At 39.2% G+C, this 16,926-nt stretch overlaps 1 protein-coding gene across 1 annotated transcript in view; it reads left to right on the forward strand.

Moving 5' to 3' along the window:
- Positions 1-16,926, forward strand: part of ELAPOR2 (endosome-lysosome associated apoptosis and autophagy regulator family member 2) — a 220,722-nt gene that overhangs the window by 96,018 nt on the left and 107,778 nt on the right. The window contains exon 2 of the mRNA XM_061166329.1: positions 9,149-9,269. Coding sequence (XP_061022312.1) covers positions 9,149-9,269 — 121 coding nt within the window. The remainder of the gene's footprint in view (positions 1-9,148; positions 9,270-16,926) is intronic.

Here is a 16,926-nt window from a genome sequence, read left to right on the forward strand (position 1 = left end):
TCTCCAGGCAAGAATAATGAAGTGGGTTGTCATGCCCTCCTCCTGGGGATCTTCCCGACCCAGGAATTGAACCTGCATCTCCTGCTTTGCAGGCGGATTCATTCCCCACTGAGCCACCTGGGAAGCCCTAATATATGTATAAAGCATGATAAATGATAAATGTTAATATATAAATACTATATATTTATTGTCAATATGGGCTTCCCTTGTGGCTCAGCTGGTAAAGAATCCTCTTACAATGAAGGAGACCTGGGTTCGATTCCTGGGTTGGGAAGATCCCCTGGAGAAGGCAAAGGCTTCCCACTCCAGTATTCTGGCCTGGAGAATTCCATGGATTGTACAGTCCATTGGGTTGCAAAGAGTCAGACACGACTGAGTGACTTTCACTATTGTCAATATAATGTCAAGAACATATATACATATATGCATATTATTTTCATATGTGAGATATATTCAAAACATTGTTTATCCTATGTGTAGTTAAACTATAGCAACTGTCATCATAATTAAGAGATGATACCCCAGATTTTCTGTGGGAACTGGAAGGCTTTTGTAGTATAAATGATTTTTGTATTAAGGGTGTCAGAGAAAGCCAGTGGTCAGTAGTTAAAATGGTAAAAACAGATTTTATTCAAGAACTATTGCAATGGGGTTTAAGAGGCCTCAGGTTCAAATATAGTATGAGCAAGTGGGGATTTATATCCAAGGAGCAGGGTGAGGGTAAGTGGATGAAAAATTACTCAGAGGAAACATCAAGGGTAAAGGGGGATTCTATCTAAACTGACTTGACAGGATTCTTGATAAAACTGGGTGATGCAGAGATGAACACAGAAGCCCAGAGGTCAAGGCTTCATTGGGAAGAGAGTTCAGAGGAGGCTGACTGATGATTGGTCAAGGAAACAGTCTTTTGTAGGGGCTACTTTAAGTATCTGATATTTATTTAGGTGTATCCTGACCTTTTCTGTTTAGGTGTAAGAAAACACAATTTGGGAGTTTGTGCCTATACTTGATTGGTGAGTGAATGTGTGTGTGTGTGTGTGTGTGTGTTATCATGATTTGTATTGAGGAATAATCTTCTCTTAAGCATTTGCTGATGTCTACTGAAAAAAAAAAAAAGCACAACATGAGAGTTGTGAGTTAAGTTTTGTTTGGGGCAAAATAAAGGCTATACCCTGGGAGACAGCCTCTCAGAGCTCTGAGGGACTGCTCCGAAGGGGTAAGAGAAAAGGGCAGGATGTATGTGATTTTGATGAAGAGGGTACATGCAGTTAAGAACACATTTTGAGAAAAGGTGGCTGCTAGTAATGATTTTAGTGCTTTTCTAGATATGAGAAGATGCAGGAAATTAGAATCATAAAATCTTCTCCTGAAAATGCATATCTGCAGGCTTGTTCTTCCGATTTTTTTCCCGGAGTGCAGAGTGCCTCATTTCTGATCTCCATCCTGAACTCCTTTCAGAGGTGTTGAAGGTCAGTGTCTGCAGTAGCTGGTGACTTTGTGTTTGCAGATGGCGAGCCACAATTTTTCATCCACTCTTATCAGGAGTAATTCCATGCTCTATTTCTTTTTGGGTTGTTTCCTTGGTTCCCACATATTTACAATGTTAGATTTTCAGAGTGTCCCATCGTTTTGTTATTTGAGGCAGTGTTTTCATTCCCCAGTGTTTTGTGATTTGCAGACTTGTCTAAATATCTGCCATCCCCTGAGTGGGGTCATGACAAGCCCTTCCTCCAGTTTATAATTTAGAGTGTGGCTTGTGAGCGGATGTTCTGCTGTCTAGAGTGTGCTCTGACTCACATCATTATGTTTGGTGATAAAGTGTCAGGAGCCCTGTAATGTTGCAAAAATTGACAGGAATTTTTCCTGTTGTCAGGAAAGTTGTGAAACATGTTGAAATAGGCAGAAAAGATGACTGACTGTCCTGTTTAGAGCACCTTTCTGAATGATCAGTTTCTGTAGAAGCCTGCATCTTTCCCTGACTTTGAACTATTTTGCAATACTGTTAGATGTAGGAAATTGATAAGAATACAAATGATTCCTGTCCATAGAAATGAAAATCCACTTTATTTTTTGGAATGTAATTGATTATTGCCCTCAGGAGATTTCCCAGTTCTGTATCTCTTAGTTCATTTCACTTTCCTGGTTGGCGGTTGATACGTGTTCTTTGAGTTCTCCTTTGAATTGGTGACATTGGCTTATTTCTGGATTGACTATGTTAGTTAATGACTTAAATAAAATATTTGACATATTAATTTTATATTTATATTAGAAAAATTTTATATTTTCTTTTTAATTTCTCTTTGATACCCAAAAAACTCCCATTTCCAAGGGATCAGTTTAGCTCAATATCTATTTAGGTCTGTGGCCAGAGTTATGAGGTATTATCTATAAATCTGAAAATGAATGTGCTTTAGCTCTCTTTATTCAGTACCTTGAATACCATTCAAAATATTTGGGGAGTGTGTATTGTATCTTGAGTGACTTTACTGCATCATACTATTTCTTAGATCTCTGAGATGGGTTTAAGGGTTGACTTGAGAAGTAGATTTAAAAAATTGTTACTGGCCTAGATGAAATAGCCTATTAAATAATTTAAAAAATAAAACCCATCAGGCAGGGACTGCAGTCTAAATTTCTGACCCCAAGTGCTGCCCTCTGCATGAAGTAGGTTTGCATTTAGTGTTTTTAAATTATAAATAAACACATTATAGTTTCCTGCTGGAGTGCTAAGAATTTTGTAACTTAACAATAGCTGTGCCTCTTTAGATTTCAAGGGTATTCTAGAGGAGGCAGTTAGAATAAAGAATCATAGGAAGATTAATTGGCATATTACATCTACCACTGCAGCCAGAAAACACAACATAACTTTTCCGTGTACTTACTGCTATTCTCATCTCATAACTGGCAACCCGAATAACACAGAGGCCATGGTGACAGAGTTTTCTTGAGCTTACCTATTTTATTCAGAGGTCTTGCTTCATTTGAAATTCATGCCATACTTTTCAGCATCATTATTTTGCAAGGATGATAACAAATTTCGAATGAGGGCCAGGATCTTTACAGTGGGATATGCAGATGAGAAAGACTTCCTAATACAAATAATGGGAACAAGAGGAACAGGAAAACCATTATGCAACTGCATGGCTGGTCTAGGCTATTCTGCAGTAGGAGATTGTGCTAGGCTGAATACTACTCCCCCCAGCAAAGAAAGGTGCCCATGTCCTAATCCCTGGAATTTGTGTAGGTTACCTTATATGACAGGGGGAGAAAAAGGCTTAAAAAAAGACTGTGAAGATGTGAGTAAGAATCTTGAGATGAAGATGGTTATCTGAATGGGTCTTAAATGCAGTCACAAGGGGGAGGAAGAAGAAGGCAGTGTGTCCACAGAGGCAGAGATTGGTGTGATGGCAGCTGCCAGCCAATGAAGCTGGCAGATGCCAGAAACTGGAAGAATCAAGGAGTGGATTTTGCCTGAGGGCCTCCAGAGGGAATGTGGCCTGGGTGGCACTTCAGTGATGCTGGCTTTGGACTTCTGGCCTCCAGAATTGTAACAGAACAAATTTCTGTTGCTTTAAGCTGATAAATTTTTGGTAATTTGTTATAGCAGTCAAAGGAAAACTAATACAGATTTTACTACCTGAAAGTAGGGAGTTGCTGTAACAGATAACTAAAAATGAGCAGGTGGCTTTAGAATTGGGTAATGAACAGAAGCTGGAAGAATTTAAACTACATGATAGAAAAAACCTAGATTGCCTAGAACAGACTGTTGACAAAAATATGAATGTTAAAGATTTCTCCAGTGATGATTCAGGAAGAAGTGAGAAACACAGTAGTAAAAGGGAATATTAAATTGTGCTTAGCAGAATGTTGGTAGAAATTTTAAATGTGCCACTGGTTAAGGCTAAGAAGAGAACATGAGGAATGCATCGTTGGAAATTGGAGGACAGGTGATTTTTGTTATATAGTGGCAGAAAGTTTAACAATTTCATCCTGTTGTGTGGAAGGTAAGTAACACTTATAAGTGATGAACTTGAATATAAACAGGGGAGATTTCTGAGCAAAGTTTCACAGCTTACAGTAAAATGTTAGAGGAAAGAACAATCGAAGGGAGAATTGTTAAAAAGAAATCCAGACTTGATTATTTGGAAAATTCTCAGCCTGTGCAAATTGCAAAAGATGCTTAATTTGGGGATTCACTGTTAGGCGAGTATGCTGTGGAGACAAGGCCCAGAGTGTGGCTGGAAAACCTTTTGCTAGTGGCAAAAAAATTAGGTGTGTGATTCATGGATCTTAACTGTCTTAGCAGAAACCAGGAACAGAGACGGGATTATCCAGGAAAGATTTTAGGAAGATCTTCTGTCTCATGGCATGAGTCCTATGAGATGCACAGGAGACCCACAAACTTTTTGATAAAAGGGGAAATACTCCAGCATCAAGAAAACGACGGAGATGGATGAAATGGAGGAGGGCTGTTGGATTCCCAAAACTTTACAGGCAAGAAGAAGTCTAGTAAAACTACTCAACTGCAAATATGTTTTTATTTAAAAAAAAATTCAGAAGAATGACTCTGAGACTGAAGTCTTGGGCCCAGAGATTGGAGCCACGAACTATAGTGGATTGTGCCCAGACCTTGAAACCTTATGTAATTTGCCCTGCTGAATTTTGAAATGTCTTGAGATGGTTGACATCATCCTTCCCTTTCTTTCATTTTATCTCGTTCTTAGTGGGAATGTCTATCACTGTTGTTAATGTCAGAAACCATTGTACTTTGGAAGCAGGTAACACAGGTGCGCAGATGGAGAGGAATCTTGCCTCCTTATAGATCATAACCAGAGTCTCCTTGATACTTAATTTAAATGATTAGTTTTGGGACATTTGAGCTGATGAGATGTAGATGAGGTTTTGGCCTTTGAATTGATACTGTAATGGGTTGAGACTTTTTAGGGAATGTTGGTATGTGGTGAGTGTATTTTGCATGTGGGAAGGACATGAAACTTTGAAACCAGAGGGTGGGCTATGGTCGGCTGAATAATGCCCTCCTCTTCAAAAGATATTCATATCCTCTCCCCTGGAACCTATGAGTTGTTATCTCTTGTGGATAAAAATGTTGAAGGTGTGAATAGGTTATGGATCTTGAGATGGGGGATTTTTTTTTTTTTTTTTTTTTATGATCTCAGTGGACCCTAAATGCAATCACAAGAGTCTTATCAGAATGAGATAAAAGGAGATCAGACAGAAGAGGAGAAGGCAGTGTGACCACAGAGGTAGAGATTGGAGTGATTCAGCCACAAACCAATGAAAGGCAGCAGCCACCAGAGACTGGAAGAGGCATTCTCCCCACAACCTCCGGGGGGAGGGCAGCCTGGTTGATGTTTTGATTTTGGCCCAGTGATACCAGGTTTGGATTTTTTGCCTCCAGAACTGTGAAAGGATAAAGTTCTGTTGTCTCAAGTTGCGTGTGGGGTAATTTTTGGCAGCATCTGCAGGAAACTAATATAGAAATAGAAGGAGAATCCAATGGTTTCTGCTTACCTGTGTCTTCTTATATTCTGAGTATGAGACATCCTTATGATTCTTATTAGACTTGTAACTATTAGGCTCTTGTATTCAAAACTTTGACCACTTCTAGTTTAAAACAGTAGCCTTCTATTTTAAGCACAATTGCATTATATAAACTGAAAACAGTAGTAGATAAATGGAAGGCTTGAGTTCTGCTCTCAGCTATGTTGCTTACTAGGTGGGTGTGTATGAGTAAGTCACTTCTGAGTTTTACTTGAGTAATGGGAATAATGTTAACTGTCTTTCCTAATCCACATAATTATTATGAGTACTTAATGACATAGATATGTGTGAAAAATGCCAGATAAAGTGCATGTAAGGTTCTGTAATAAACTCTTTATTATGCTCCCTTGACCTATAGGAAAGTTTTCATGAGCTATTTTGTACACAAATCACTGAATACATGAAACACTCCCCCCACCTTAGATAAGATGCTAGAAGTGGAATTTTGGAGTCAAATTTTTTTTAACACATTAAAGCTCTTGGTACAGAATGAATATTTCTCCTCAGAAATCCTATACTACTTCATTTTCTCTTTGGAAGCACATCTGAGTGCTCATCTTACTGCACTGTTACATTAGAGAGTTTTAAAATAAATTTAAATGCCATGCCAACTTGATGAAAATCATTATTTGTATTTCTTTGGCAATGTTCAACTTATTTTGTATATATATTTTTTGTTAGTTGCTCAGTGGTGTCCAGTTCTTTGTGACCCCATAGGCTGTAGCCCTCCAGACTTCCCTGTCTGTGGAACTCTCCAGGCAAGAATACTGAAGTGGGTTGCCATTCCCTTCTCCAGGGGATCTTCCCAAGCCAGGGATCAAACCCAGGTCTCCTGCGTTGCATATACTTGGCTATTTGTATTGTTCTTTAATGAATTGCTTGTGTTCTTTGACCATATTTCCAATAATTATTTGTCCTTTTTCTTACTGATTTTTAGAAACCCGGTATTTTATACTTTAAAGATTATGGTGAATATATATAAATCAAATTTAGCACCTTAATAATTTTAAGTGTACAGTTCAGTGGCACTGAGTACATTCATATTGTTGTACATCCATCACCACCATTCATTTGCAGAACTCAGAAACCTGGTATTCTTAAGTTAATTAACTTTGCTGTATGTTTCTTTGGCAGTTCGTTTTGTTGTTTACTTTTTACTTTTGTTTAGGATGACTTCTGATGTATAGTGTTTAACATTTGTATGCTGTCAAATTTAGTGAACCTCATTGTGTTTTCCTCCCTCCCTCTCTCTCTTCTTTCCTCCCTTCATCCCTCCTTCCTCCTATCTTTCCTTCTGGAAAGCCTTTCCCATTTGTCGGCTTTTATTGATTTTTTTAACATGTGTAGATTTGCTCTTAATTGGCCATAAAACCTATTAGAAATCCAGATTCTTGTCAAATAACAATCTCAAATTGTGTTACCAAACTTTATAAAAAAAAAAAATTCTATTTGAAAAAAATCCTATTTAGAGATGATTGCCTGAAGGATATAATGAATCTTCTTTCTGGGGTAGAGTCTGCTGAATGCAGCGTAAAGCCCTTGGCTCCCCGTTCAGTGGTTATACCTTCTCTAACTCTCAGCCCCTTTTCGTTTTGTCTTTAAGAGTGTGCAGATATTGAAGCAGGGGGAACAGAGATGCAGGTAGTTTGTGCCTTACCTTATTACCACTAGTTAGTTCCTTCCTGCATATCATCCTCTGTACCCACATTGCCTTTAAGAAGAAGAATTCTACCACTAATAAGTGCTAATAACTCAGTGTAGCTTAACCTGGCTAACATTTTATTGCTGCAAAGCCGTGCAAAATAGGAAATACTATTATTCTTATTTTACCAATTAAAAAAATGGATGCTTTGAGAGGTAAAGTGGCTTGCCCAGGATAGCACATTGATGGTACGTGGAGGAATAGGATGTCAATTCAAACTCAGACCTGATTCCAGGACCTGCCTCTTAACTGGTATTCTTTCTCTGTGTACACATACACACATGCACAAACACACACACACATGCACACAAGCTTCCCTACCTCCCACACCTGGTTTTCTGGTGATTATGTTACAATATTTCTATTCACTCCTGTTATTAATATAGTAAGGGAGGCAAACAGAGTAGATGAAACCACCTAGCAACTTCTAAAATATTGAGCTGAAAATATTTTGGGCTAGATTTATAACTTCTCTTATTCTTGAAATTCTGCAATGACATGTTGTCCTCATTCCTATCAGCTCAAGATCTCAGTGATGTGCCTTAAGCAGGGGTGGTCAGCGTGAAGACAGAGTTCAGAGCAACCAAGGGCCAGAGACAAGTGGGTTGGTCTTACTTGGTGACTGTAGTAAATGGTCTATTTTACGGTCAGTGATTGAAGATAGTCTGCTGTGGTGGGGGTATATTGAGCCTGGAAGAGCTGCTTTAAAATCTGGTAGTCATGTAACTCCATGGCTGATTCATGTCAATGTATGATAAAACCCACTGAAATGTTGTGAAGTAATTAGCCTCCAACTAATAAAAAATAAAAAAATAACTAAATAAAATGTGGTAGTCTTTTAGTTAGTATTTGGATGATTAATTATTATGCCTTCTGCTAAATTTTAAACAGAGTGAAAAATTAGGTCAGTAGGAACAGTTCTCTTTTTCTTGCTTTGAAAAACTTAGGACAGTGACAGCATTCAATTTCTTAGGGTTCTTTTGCTCATGTATTAAAAGCTATCAATTATTCAGATTGTAAGAAGCCTGCACAAATAGGGACACGTGCTGTTGCCTTTTGGGCGGGTGAGATTACAGCTTCCTGGTCACACCGTTAAGTGTGTGGCTGTCGTGTTCCTCTTCAGAGCCTCAGTGCCTTGTATGATACATTTTTCCCCCAAACTTTAAGCTTTTCATTTGTATTAGGGTATACCCTGGTGGCTCAGACGGCAAAGAATCTGCCTGTAGTGCAGGAGACCTGGGCTCAGTCCCTGGGTTGGGAAGATCCCCTGGGGAAGAAAATGTCAACCCACTCCAATATTCTTGACCGGAGAACTTCGTAGACAGAGGAACCTGGTGGGCTATAGTCCACAGGGTCACAAAGAGTCAGACACGACTGAGCGACCTAAACACACATAGCTAATTAACAATGTTGTGGTAGTTTCAGGTGAGCAGCGAAGGGACCCAACCATATATATACATGTATCCATTCTCCCACAAACCTCCCTCCCATCTGGGCTGGCACATCACACTGAGTAAAGTTCCATGTGCTATACAGTAGGTCCTTGTTGGTTATCTGTTTTGAATATAGCAGTGTACACATGACCTTCACAAACTCCCTAACTGTCCCTCCCTGCCCCTGGCAACTGTAAGTTTGTTTTCTAAGTCTGTGAGTCCTTTTCTGTTTTGCAAGTCAGTTCATTTGTGGCATGATATATATATATATATATAATTTTTTTTTAATCAAAAAACTGCATGGTATGGATAGAGTCTCGGAAGAATGAGGATCAACCAGAGAGAACAGTTCGGAACGAGGCTTCCAGGCAGGTTTGAGAGTGACTGAGAAAGCTCAGCTGTCCCATTAAAACGGGCTCTAACAGAGGCTTGTCTTTGTGATTGTTTGCAGGAAGATTACCACTTTGAGTACACAGAATGTGACAGCACTGGCTCCAGGTGGAGAGTTGCCGTTCCGAATGCCGCAGAGGGCTGCTCTGGCCTGCCTGACCCAGTGAGAGGCAAAGAATGCAGTACGTTCTGACTTACTGTTTTCCCAACTAAACCATGAGTCCTTCACATGAGCCCGAGAAGTTAACTGTGATGCCTATAAAAGACCTTGGAAAAAGGGAGCATTATTGTCCAGCAGAGCACAAGCATCTTTTCTCAACACCTAGTGCCCTTAGGTCTGAAGTCTGAAAGGAGATGCATGCTGTATTAAAGGGTGTTATTTTTATTTGTCTTACAAAATCTGGTTTACTATCTTACTTGAAATTCTAAAGGGCAGAGTGGAAGAATTTCTATTTAATAGATTTTTTTCTTTAAATTTTCAGGGACTTTTCAGAGAGTTTTGGTGCACATAAGTAGCATTGGGTACACACAATATTGTTAAGCACATTGTGTAAATATACCACCTTGGTCATTTGTAGGTTCGGTGACATTAAGGACAGTTACATTGTTGTGCTTTCCTCCCCAACACACATCTATAGAACTCTCTCACCTGGCAATGATTTTTTTTTTTTAGCCATAGAAATATTATAATTTGTCTTTTTATTGTACAGAGAAATTAGAGAATTTGTCTATCATATTCAACAGCTTGTCTTGTAGCAATTAAGCAGGTTTGAAGTGTAATATGAATTAACAGAAATATGTCATTAAATTAATTTTCATTTATAGACTATACTCTTAAAAACCCTCGAATTTGGTGAGTCATAAGATCCTGCAGTAAAGTTGTCTTGTGGTATTCTAGAGTTCAAAGCCAGAAGTAAGACAAAGATTATTTTGGTTTTTCTACAGTCTTCCAAATGGTATTTCTAAAAGCTGAGTTCTTTTGTTCCCAAATGAAAAGCAGATAAGCAAATTAATTAAACAGATAGCTAATTCCTTCCTCTTCATGGGAAAACTCTATCTCCATGTTTGGTTAGAGGAGTTTTAGCATAGGTGTGGATTTCGTAATAAAAGAGAGACAGGAAGATGGTATATCTTAGAAAAATTAGAGAAGAGAGCCATTATTTCTTGGTGAATGATATTAAATGAATATAAAGAGAACCTGAGAAATCCATGTTAGCCAGGGAAAGGCTTGTGTCCAGCAAGAATTTTGAGAGGATAGTGGGGCCAGTGGAGAAGATGATCCATGGCTGGGGTATATGAGGCTACCTGTGCAGAGAGAGGACCAGCTCTTAGGGAGTATCCCAGTTAAAAGGGAAACAGCTTGAGTATTGCCTGTGGAATTAACTCATTGCAAAATTGCTTCTGTCACTTCACTGGAAAATCTGTATACCCTTTATCTATATTTATATTTTCCTTATGGGCTAATTCCTTGTTTCCCTTATAAACAACCCTACTGAGGTGGAGTGTGTCAAAGTTTTTGAATGTATCAGATCTCTTCAAGAAAATTAGAGATACCATGGAAACATTTCATGCAAAGATGGGCTCAATAAAGGACAGAAATGGTATGGACCTAACAGAAGCAGAAGATATTAAGAAGAGGTGGCAAGAATACACAGAAGAACTATACAAAAAAGATCTTCATGACCCAGATAACCACAATGGTGTGATCGCTCACCTAGAGCCAGACTACCTGGAATGCAAAGTCAAGTGGGCCTTAGGAAGCATCATTGCTAACAAAGCTAATGGTGGTAATGGAATTCCAGTTGAGCTATTTCAAATCCTAAAAGATGATGCTGTAAAAGTGCTGCACTTAATATGCCAGCAAATTTGGAAAACTCAGCAGTGGCCACAGGACTGGAAAAGGTCAGTTTTTATTCCAATCCCAAAGAAAGGCAGTGGCAAAGAATGTTCAGACTTCTGCACAATTGCATTCATCTCACACGCTAGCAAAGTAATGCTCAAAATTCTCCAAGCAAGGGTTCAACAGTACGTGAACCAAGAACTTCCAGATGTTCAAGCTAGATTTAGAAAAGACAGAGGAACCAAAGATCAAATTGCCAACATCTGTTGGATCATTGAAAGAGCAGGAGTGTTCCAGAGAAATATCTACTTCTGCTTTATTGACTACACCAAAGCCTCTGACTGTGTGGATCACAACAAACTGTGGAAATTTCTTCAAGAGATGGGAATACCAGACCACCGCACCTGCCTCCTGAGAAATCTGTATGCAGGTCAAGAAGTAATAGTTAGAACTGAACATGGAACAACAGACTGGTTCCAAACTGGGAAAGGAGCATGTCAAGATTGTATATTGTCACCCTGCTTTTTTAACTTCTGTGCAGAATTCAGTTCAGTTCAGTTGCTCAGTCGTGTCCAACTCTTTGCGACCCCATGGACTGCAGCACACCAGGCTTCCCTGTCCATCACCAGCTCTCCGAGTTTACTCAGACTCATGTCCATTGAGTAGGTGATGCCATCCAACCATCTTATCCTCTCTCGTCCTCTTCTCCTCCTGCCTTCAGTCTTTCCCATCATCAGGGTTTTTTCAAATGACCATGCAGAGTACATCATGCAAAATGCTGGACTGGATGAAGCATAAGCTGGAATCAAGATTGCCAGGAGAAATATCAGTAACCTCAGATATACAGATGACACCACCCTCATGGCAGAATGTGAAGAAGAACTAAAGAGTCTCTTAGTGAAAGTGAAAGAGGAGAGAGAAAAAGTTGGCTTAAAATCCAACATTAAAAAAACTAAAATCATGGCATTTGGTCCTGTCACTTCATGGCAAATAGATGGGGAAACAATGGAAACAGTGACAGACTTTATTTTCTTGGGCTCCAAAATCATGGCAGATGGTGACTGAAGCCATGGAATTAGAAGATGCTTTCTCCTTGGAAGAAAAGCTATGACAATCCTAGACAGCATTTTAAAAAGCAGAGACATTACTTTGCCAACAAAGATCTGACTAGTCAAAGCTATGGTTTTTCCAGTAGTCATATATGGATGTTATGGTTGGACTATAAAGAAAACTAAACTCCAAAGAATTGATGCTTTTGAACTGTGGTGTTGGAGAAGACTCTTGAGAGTCCCTTGGACTGCAAGGAGAACCAACCAGTCCATCCTAAAGAAAATCAGGCCTGAATATTCACTGGAAGGACTGATGCTGAAGCTGAAACTCCAATACTGTGGCACTTGATGCAAAGAACTGACTCATTGAAAAAACCCCTGATGCTGGGAAAGATTGAAGGCGGGAGAAAGGGGACGACAGAGGATGAGATGGTTGGATGGCATCACCAACTCAATGGACATGAGTTTGAGCAAGCTCCAGGAGCTGGTGATGGACAGGGAAGCCTGGTGATGCTGCAGTCTATGAGGTCATTAAGAGTCCAACAAGACTGAAGGACTGAACTTGTCTCAACTGTTTTCAGCAGCTGTGCTGCTGTTGACTGGCACTGGCTTTTGAGAACTGATTGTTTCTTTGAAATGGGCTAAGTTGAAGTATTTACATGATGGAAATTGATAAATACTATAAATCAGCTTACCAGCATACCGCTGATTAAATTCATTGGCCAAAATTTCAAAAATATGTTTCAGAATTGATGTCTGACTAGGAATTATTTCTGTTTGTTGCCAAGGATGTCTTTTGTTCATTATTTATTATTATCTTTCACAGATAATGTTATGAATTTGACATGCCAGCTAGAACTACTCTAAAAACTCAATCTAGTAAAGTCATTATTAATTGTAAATCACTGTAAATGATGATAGTACTTACTTTTAAAATGATAGCCTAAAATGATACTATTTATGAGATGGCTGGGACATTTTTTATCTTGGTTTGTAGGAAATCTGAATTTACTTATATTTCTGTGTACTATAGTTATATCTGCTCTGGAGGTTATTAGTCTGGCCTCTGATTGTGACTGTTCTTTGTATGATAAAGGCAAGTTATTTTGAAACTCATAAGAAACTTAATAGAGGCAATTACCTTAGAAGCTCAGTCAATTCCTAACATTAAGCGTGATGCTTACCACATTACTGGCCATCAAAGCACTGCTGAAGGCAGTTATGATAATAGCTGAATATTCCTTCAGTGGCTTAGATGTTCTACTGCTAATAATAGCTACCATTTTTCATACATGGATGATAGGCTAACCACCGTGCTTGGAGCTTCGTATCATTTTCCGTTGTATCTTCACAACAACCCTCTCTGATAGATAATGTCAATGTTTCTGCTGATGAGAAAACTCGGGAGTTAAGATGGTGAAATAAATTACTTCAGGTTGGGTCATATAGGCAGGATGTGGCAGATGTGTGGTCAAATACAGACATGTCTGATTCCAGAGCCTGTCTGGACATATAAGCTGGCATGGGGGTACATATAGCTCTATCACTGGCCATCTTCAAGGGAAGATATTAGAAACGTGTACTTCAGGATAAAAGAGGATAAAAATGTTGGGGTTCAGGCTTAGCTTGCTATCTGCAAGCTGTGTGTGAATGATGACCAAACCTGAAATGATGGGTGATGCCCACAGGCACTAGACTCAGCAGCTATGTTGTGATGATATGGCCCAGCAGCTGGGCCATCTAAAAGAAAATTTAAAAATTAACGTGTCTGCCTCACATAAGTGAAAAATATTTAGGGCAGTGCTTATGCAAGACATAACTTCCCCAGATCCCACTGTTCTCAGTGAGACAAAACCCAGAATGTGGCCTCAGTTGAAATTCCTATAGAATCTTCAAAATGTAATTGGCTAGATCTTTCCCCCTTTCTCAGAAAGAAACAGTAGATGAGGCTTCTCCTTAGGAAAGGGATTATAGAAATGTTTATGTAGCAACCATACATTTTTAAAAATAAAATTGATGGGCAAGCTGTATTATATCTTTATCTTTAATAACTCCTGTAAAAATCTGGTTGCATGGCTCTGAGTGAAGTTAATGAGAAGTCAGGCTTCAGTTTTTGTTGTGCTAGATCCCTAGACTGTATGTGAGCTTGAGGCTTGCTGTGCTCAGGAAATGGGAGGGAGAGACCTCTGTTATTAACTGACACAGCTTCCCATTGTCCTCCTGACCCCTCTGCTGTGAAGTCCTCAGTGTCTTAGGCAGTGCTGCCCTGGGCAGGCCCCCGAGATGACTTCATTTCTCTTTCTCTCTCTGCTGGCTCCAGGCTTAGCTCCAGAGAACTTTGCTGCTATTTCTAAGCTCTGATGCTGAGTCTCATGTCTGTGGACATCATCCACCATTGGAGGTGCTGGTGTCATTCAGACACAGTAGCATGTCATTCCTGAATATAGCACTCGTTACTTCCTCCCAAAATGAGGGGATATAACCCGTGTCCTGACTCCATCTCTTCTTTACTGTTGGATCACTTCCATCCTGTGCAAGAGTTTTAAAACTCTCCTCTTGACTCTCTGGGTGTTTGCTTGACTTCCTTAGATTATAAAAAGCAATAGTCATCTGGAATGGTTTCCTGGGTGGAGTACCTTCTCTCCTTCTCCCCTCTCTTACTCTCACCAACATTGGAAAAAAGGGACTTTTTGTTTCAAACCAAACTTTAGAAATAAAAGCCTGGCTACTAGGAGTGAGGGAAGAGCTCCTTTACCTATTGCCATACATATTTTCAGACATGTCTGGAGCACCAAAGGGAAAAAACATAACAAGATATCTCTTCCTTTGGGGAGTGTGTATTTCTGTTGTCTACTACTTCACATATTTCTCAGCCTGTGACTTCAAGTATAACCTTAACACATTGCTTTCTAATTGGGGATGACTAAGGTATTTATAATCTTATTTGTTATGTTAGCATCAAGTCAAAGTATTGTGGGCATTGTTTAGTCTTATAGTTCATTATTTGTATAAACTGATATTTGGCTCTTAGATTTTAAAATGTTATATTTAGATATTAAAAAAACCCTTGAATACAATTGTTTTCCTTTTTTCACTGTGTTTCTCAGAGCTGTTGTTGTAACCTACATTTCATAGGCCTTAAGGTGTAAGTAAGCAGAGGTGACAGTTTGAATCAATAGTTTTTGATTCCAGTTGGACTAAAAGAAGAGGAAGGATTGTCATGGAAAGGGGAGTTGGTTTTAGCTTCCTGGGTGGGATATTTAAAAATCTCATTTTAGGGGATCATAGCTCTTTGAAATGTAGGCTCTTCCCCAGGATTCCATACATAGCCTGTTTCAGTTGTATGGAGTTGTTATTGATATGGCAACCAGAACATTTGGGAAAATTGAGTACATTGGTATTGAATGGTGATTGCATTCTGTTCTGCAATATTTCGTGTAAACAATTAAAGGGTGTTGAGGGTTTTTTTTTTTTTTTTGTCAAGAAATGCCAGTATTTTTTAAAAATGGCTACTGCAATATCCCCTTGATGAAGGGCTTCAGTGCACATTTTCATAATAAAATCTCTGAGAAACACGGTAATGATTTTTAGAACATTTACTGTGTTTTAACTGCATTCTGTTTTACCCAGAGTTTACTAAGTGTATTTGATTATAGGACTCTTTTATCCAATGTGTAGTTGCACCCTTTTGGCTAATTTCTGCAGATAATGTTTTTGGGGAAACACAGATTTAAACACAAATGCCAGGCTAATTTAGGAAATTTTTATATGTTGTTCCTTATGCTATGTTTTAGCTAATTTCATTGCTCTGTAAGGCTCAGTGGAAGCACTGCCAAATGGGTGTCCAGTCCCAGACTTCCTACCGATCATGGGCAGGCGTGATATATACCTGGGATGAAACCCCAGAGCTGCAACAGATGTATGTCTTGAGCAAAATATTTAGTTCACAGCTATTTATTGAGTTTTAATTCATTCACTAAAACATTTGTTGAGTGAGTATTTCCTATATTCTTGACAATAAGGATCCAAAAATATTCCATAAATGAACACTAGATTCCTATTTTCCAGGACTTTTCATTCTAATAAGGGAGCAGGTGGGGAAATAAATTATTTCAAGTATAGGGCCAAAGTGAAAGATAGATACAAATACCTAGGGTCATCTTGCCAAGAAAGGGGGCTGACTTATGCTCAGAGGGACTCAAAAGACCTCACAGCAAAGCAGGTGTGAGTTTGAAATGCAGACTGAATAACCTTGGAAATTTATCTGACCCTTGGCAGGTTCACGTGAAAAATTGTGTCCTGACTTAGAGTTGAGACAGGATTAAATGCCTTACTTAATGGGCCGTATGTGTTAATTTTCTGAGGATCCCTGAGGCGAACCCTCAAGGCTGACCTTCGTGAACTTGATGAAGCAGAGTGGCATTTGAGGCAGAGGGGGCATGGGCGGAGGTGAAGCTTAGAGGGAGCACTGGGATTCCTGGGGGCCCTGGCAGCTGTGCGTGGATGGTGCTCAGTGGGGAAGTGAGCAGGGACAGATAATAATGCTGGCCAGTCTTAGAGGCTCCAGTGTGTTATACCAAGGACTTGAATCTGGAGACAGCTGTTTGCAGGTATTTGAAGGCCTTAAATGAAATAATAAATATAATCTATAGTATCCAGAATCATAATTACATAATAATGTAGCTTACTGAAAGTAATAATAGAAATTATAATAGCCAATCTTTACTTGCTATATGTCAGCATGATTGGAAATGGTTTACATGTATTCTCTCAAATCCAGGTATCCTAACAACCTTGTCAAGTAGGTACTTGGATCATCTCCCAAAGATGCGTCAAAGGCAGAACCGGGATTTGAAACAGAGCAGTTTAGCTCCTGGGTCCATGTTCTTAACCTGTGTGGTGTCCCATCTCTTTGAACAGCATTCCAGTGTTTGTTGAACAAGTGTTAGG

Source organism: Dama dama, chromosome 18 (genome assembly GCF_033118175.1).
Source record: "Dama dama isolate Ldn47 chromosome 18, ASM3311817v1, whole genome shotgun sequence".
Taxonomy (NCBI): Eukaryota; Metazoa; Chordata; class Mammalia; order Artiodactyla; family Cervidae; genus Dama; species Dama dama.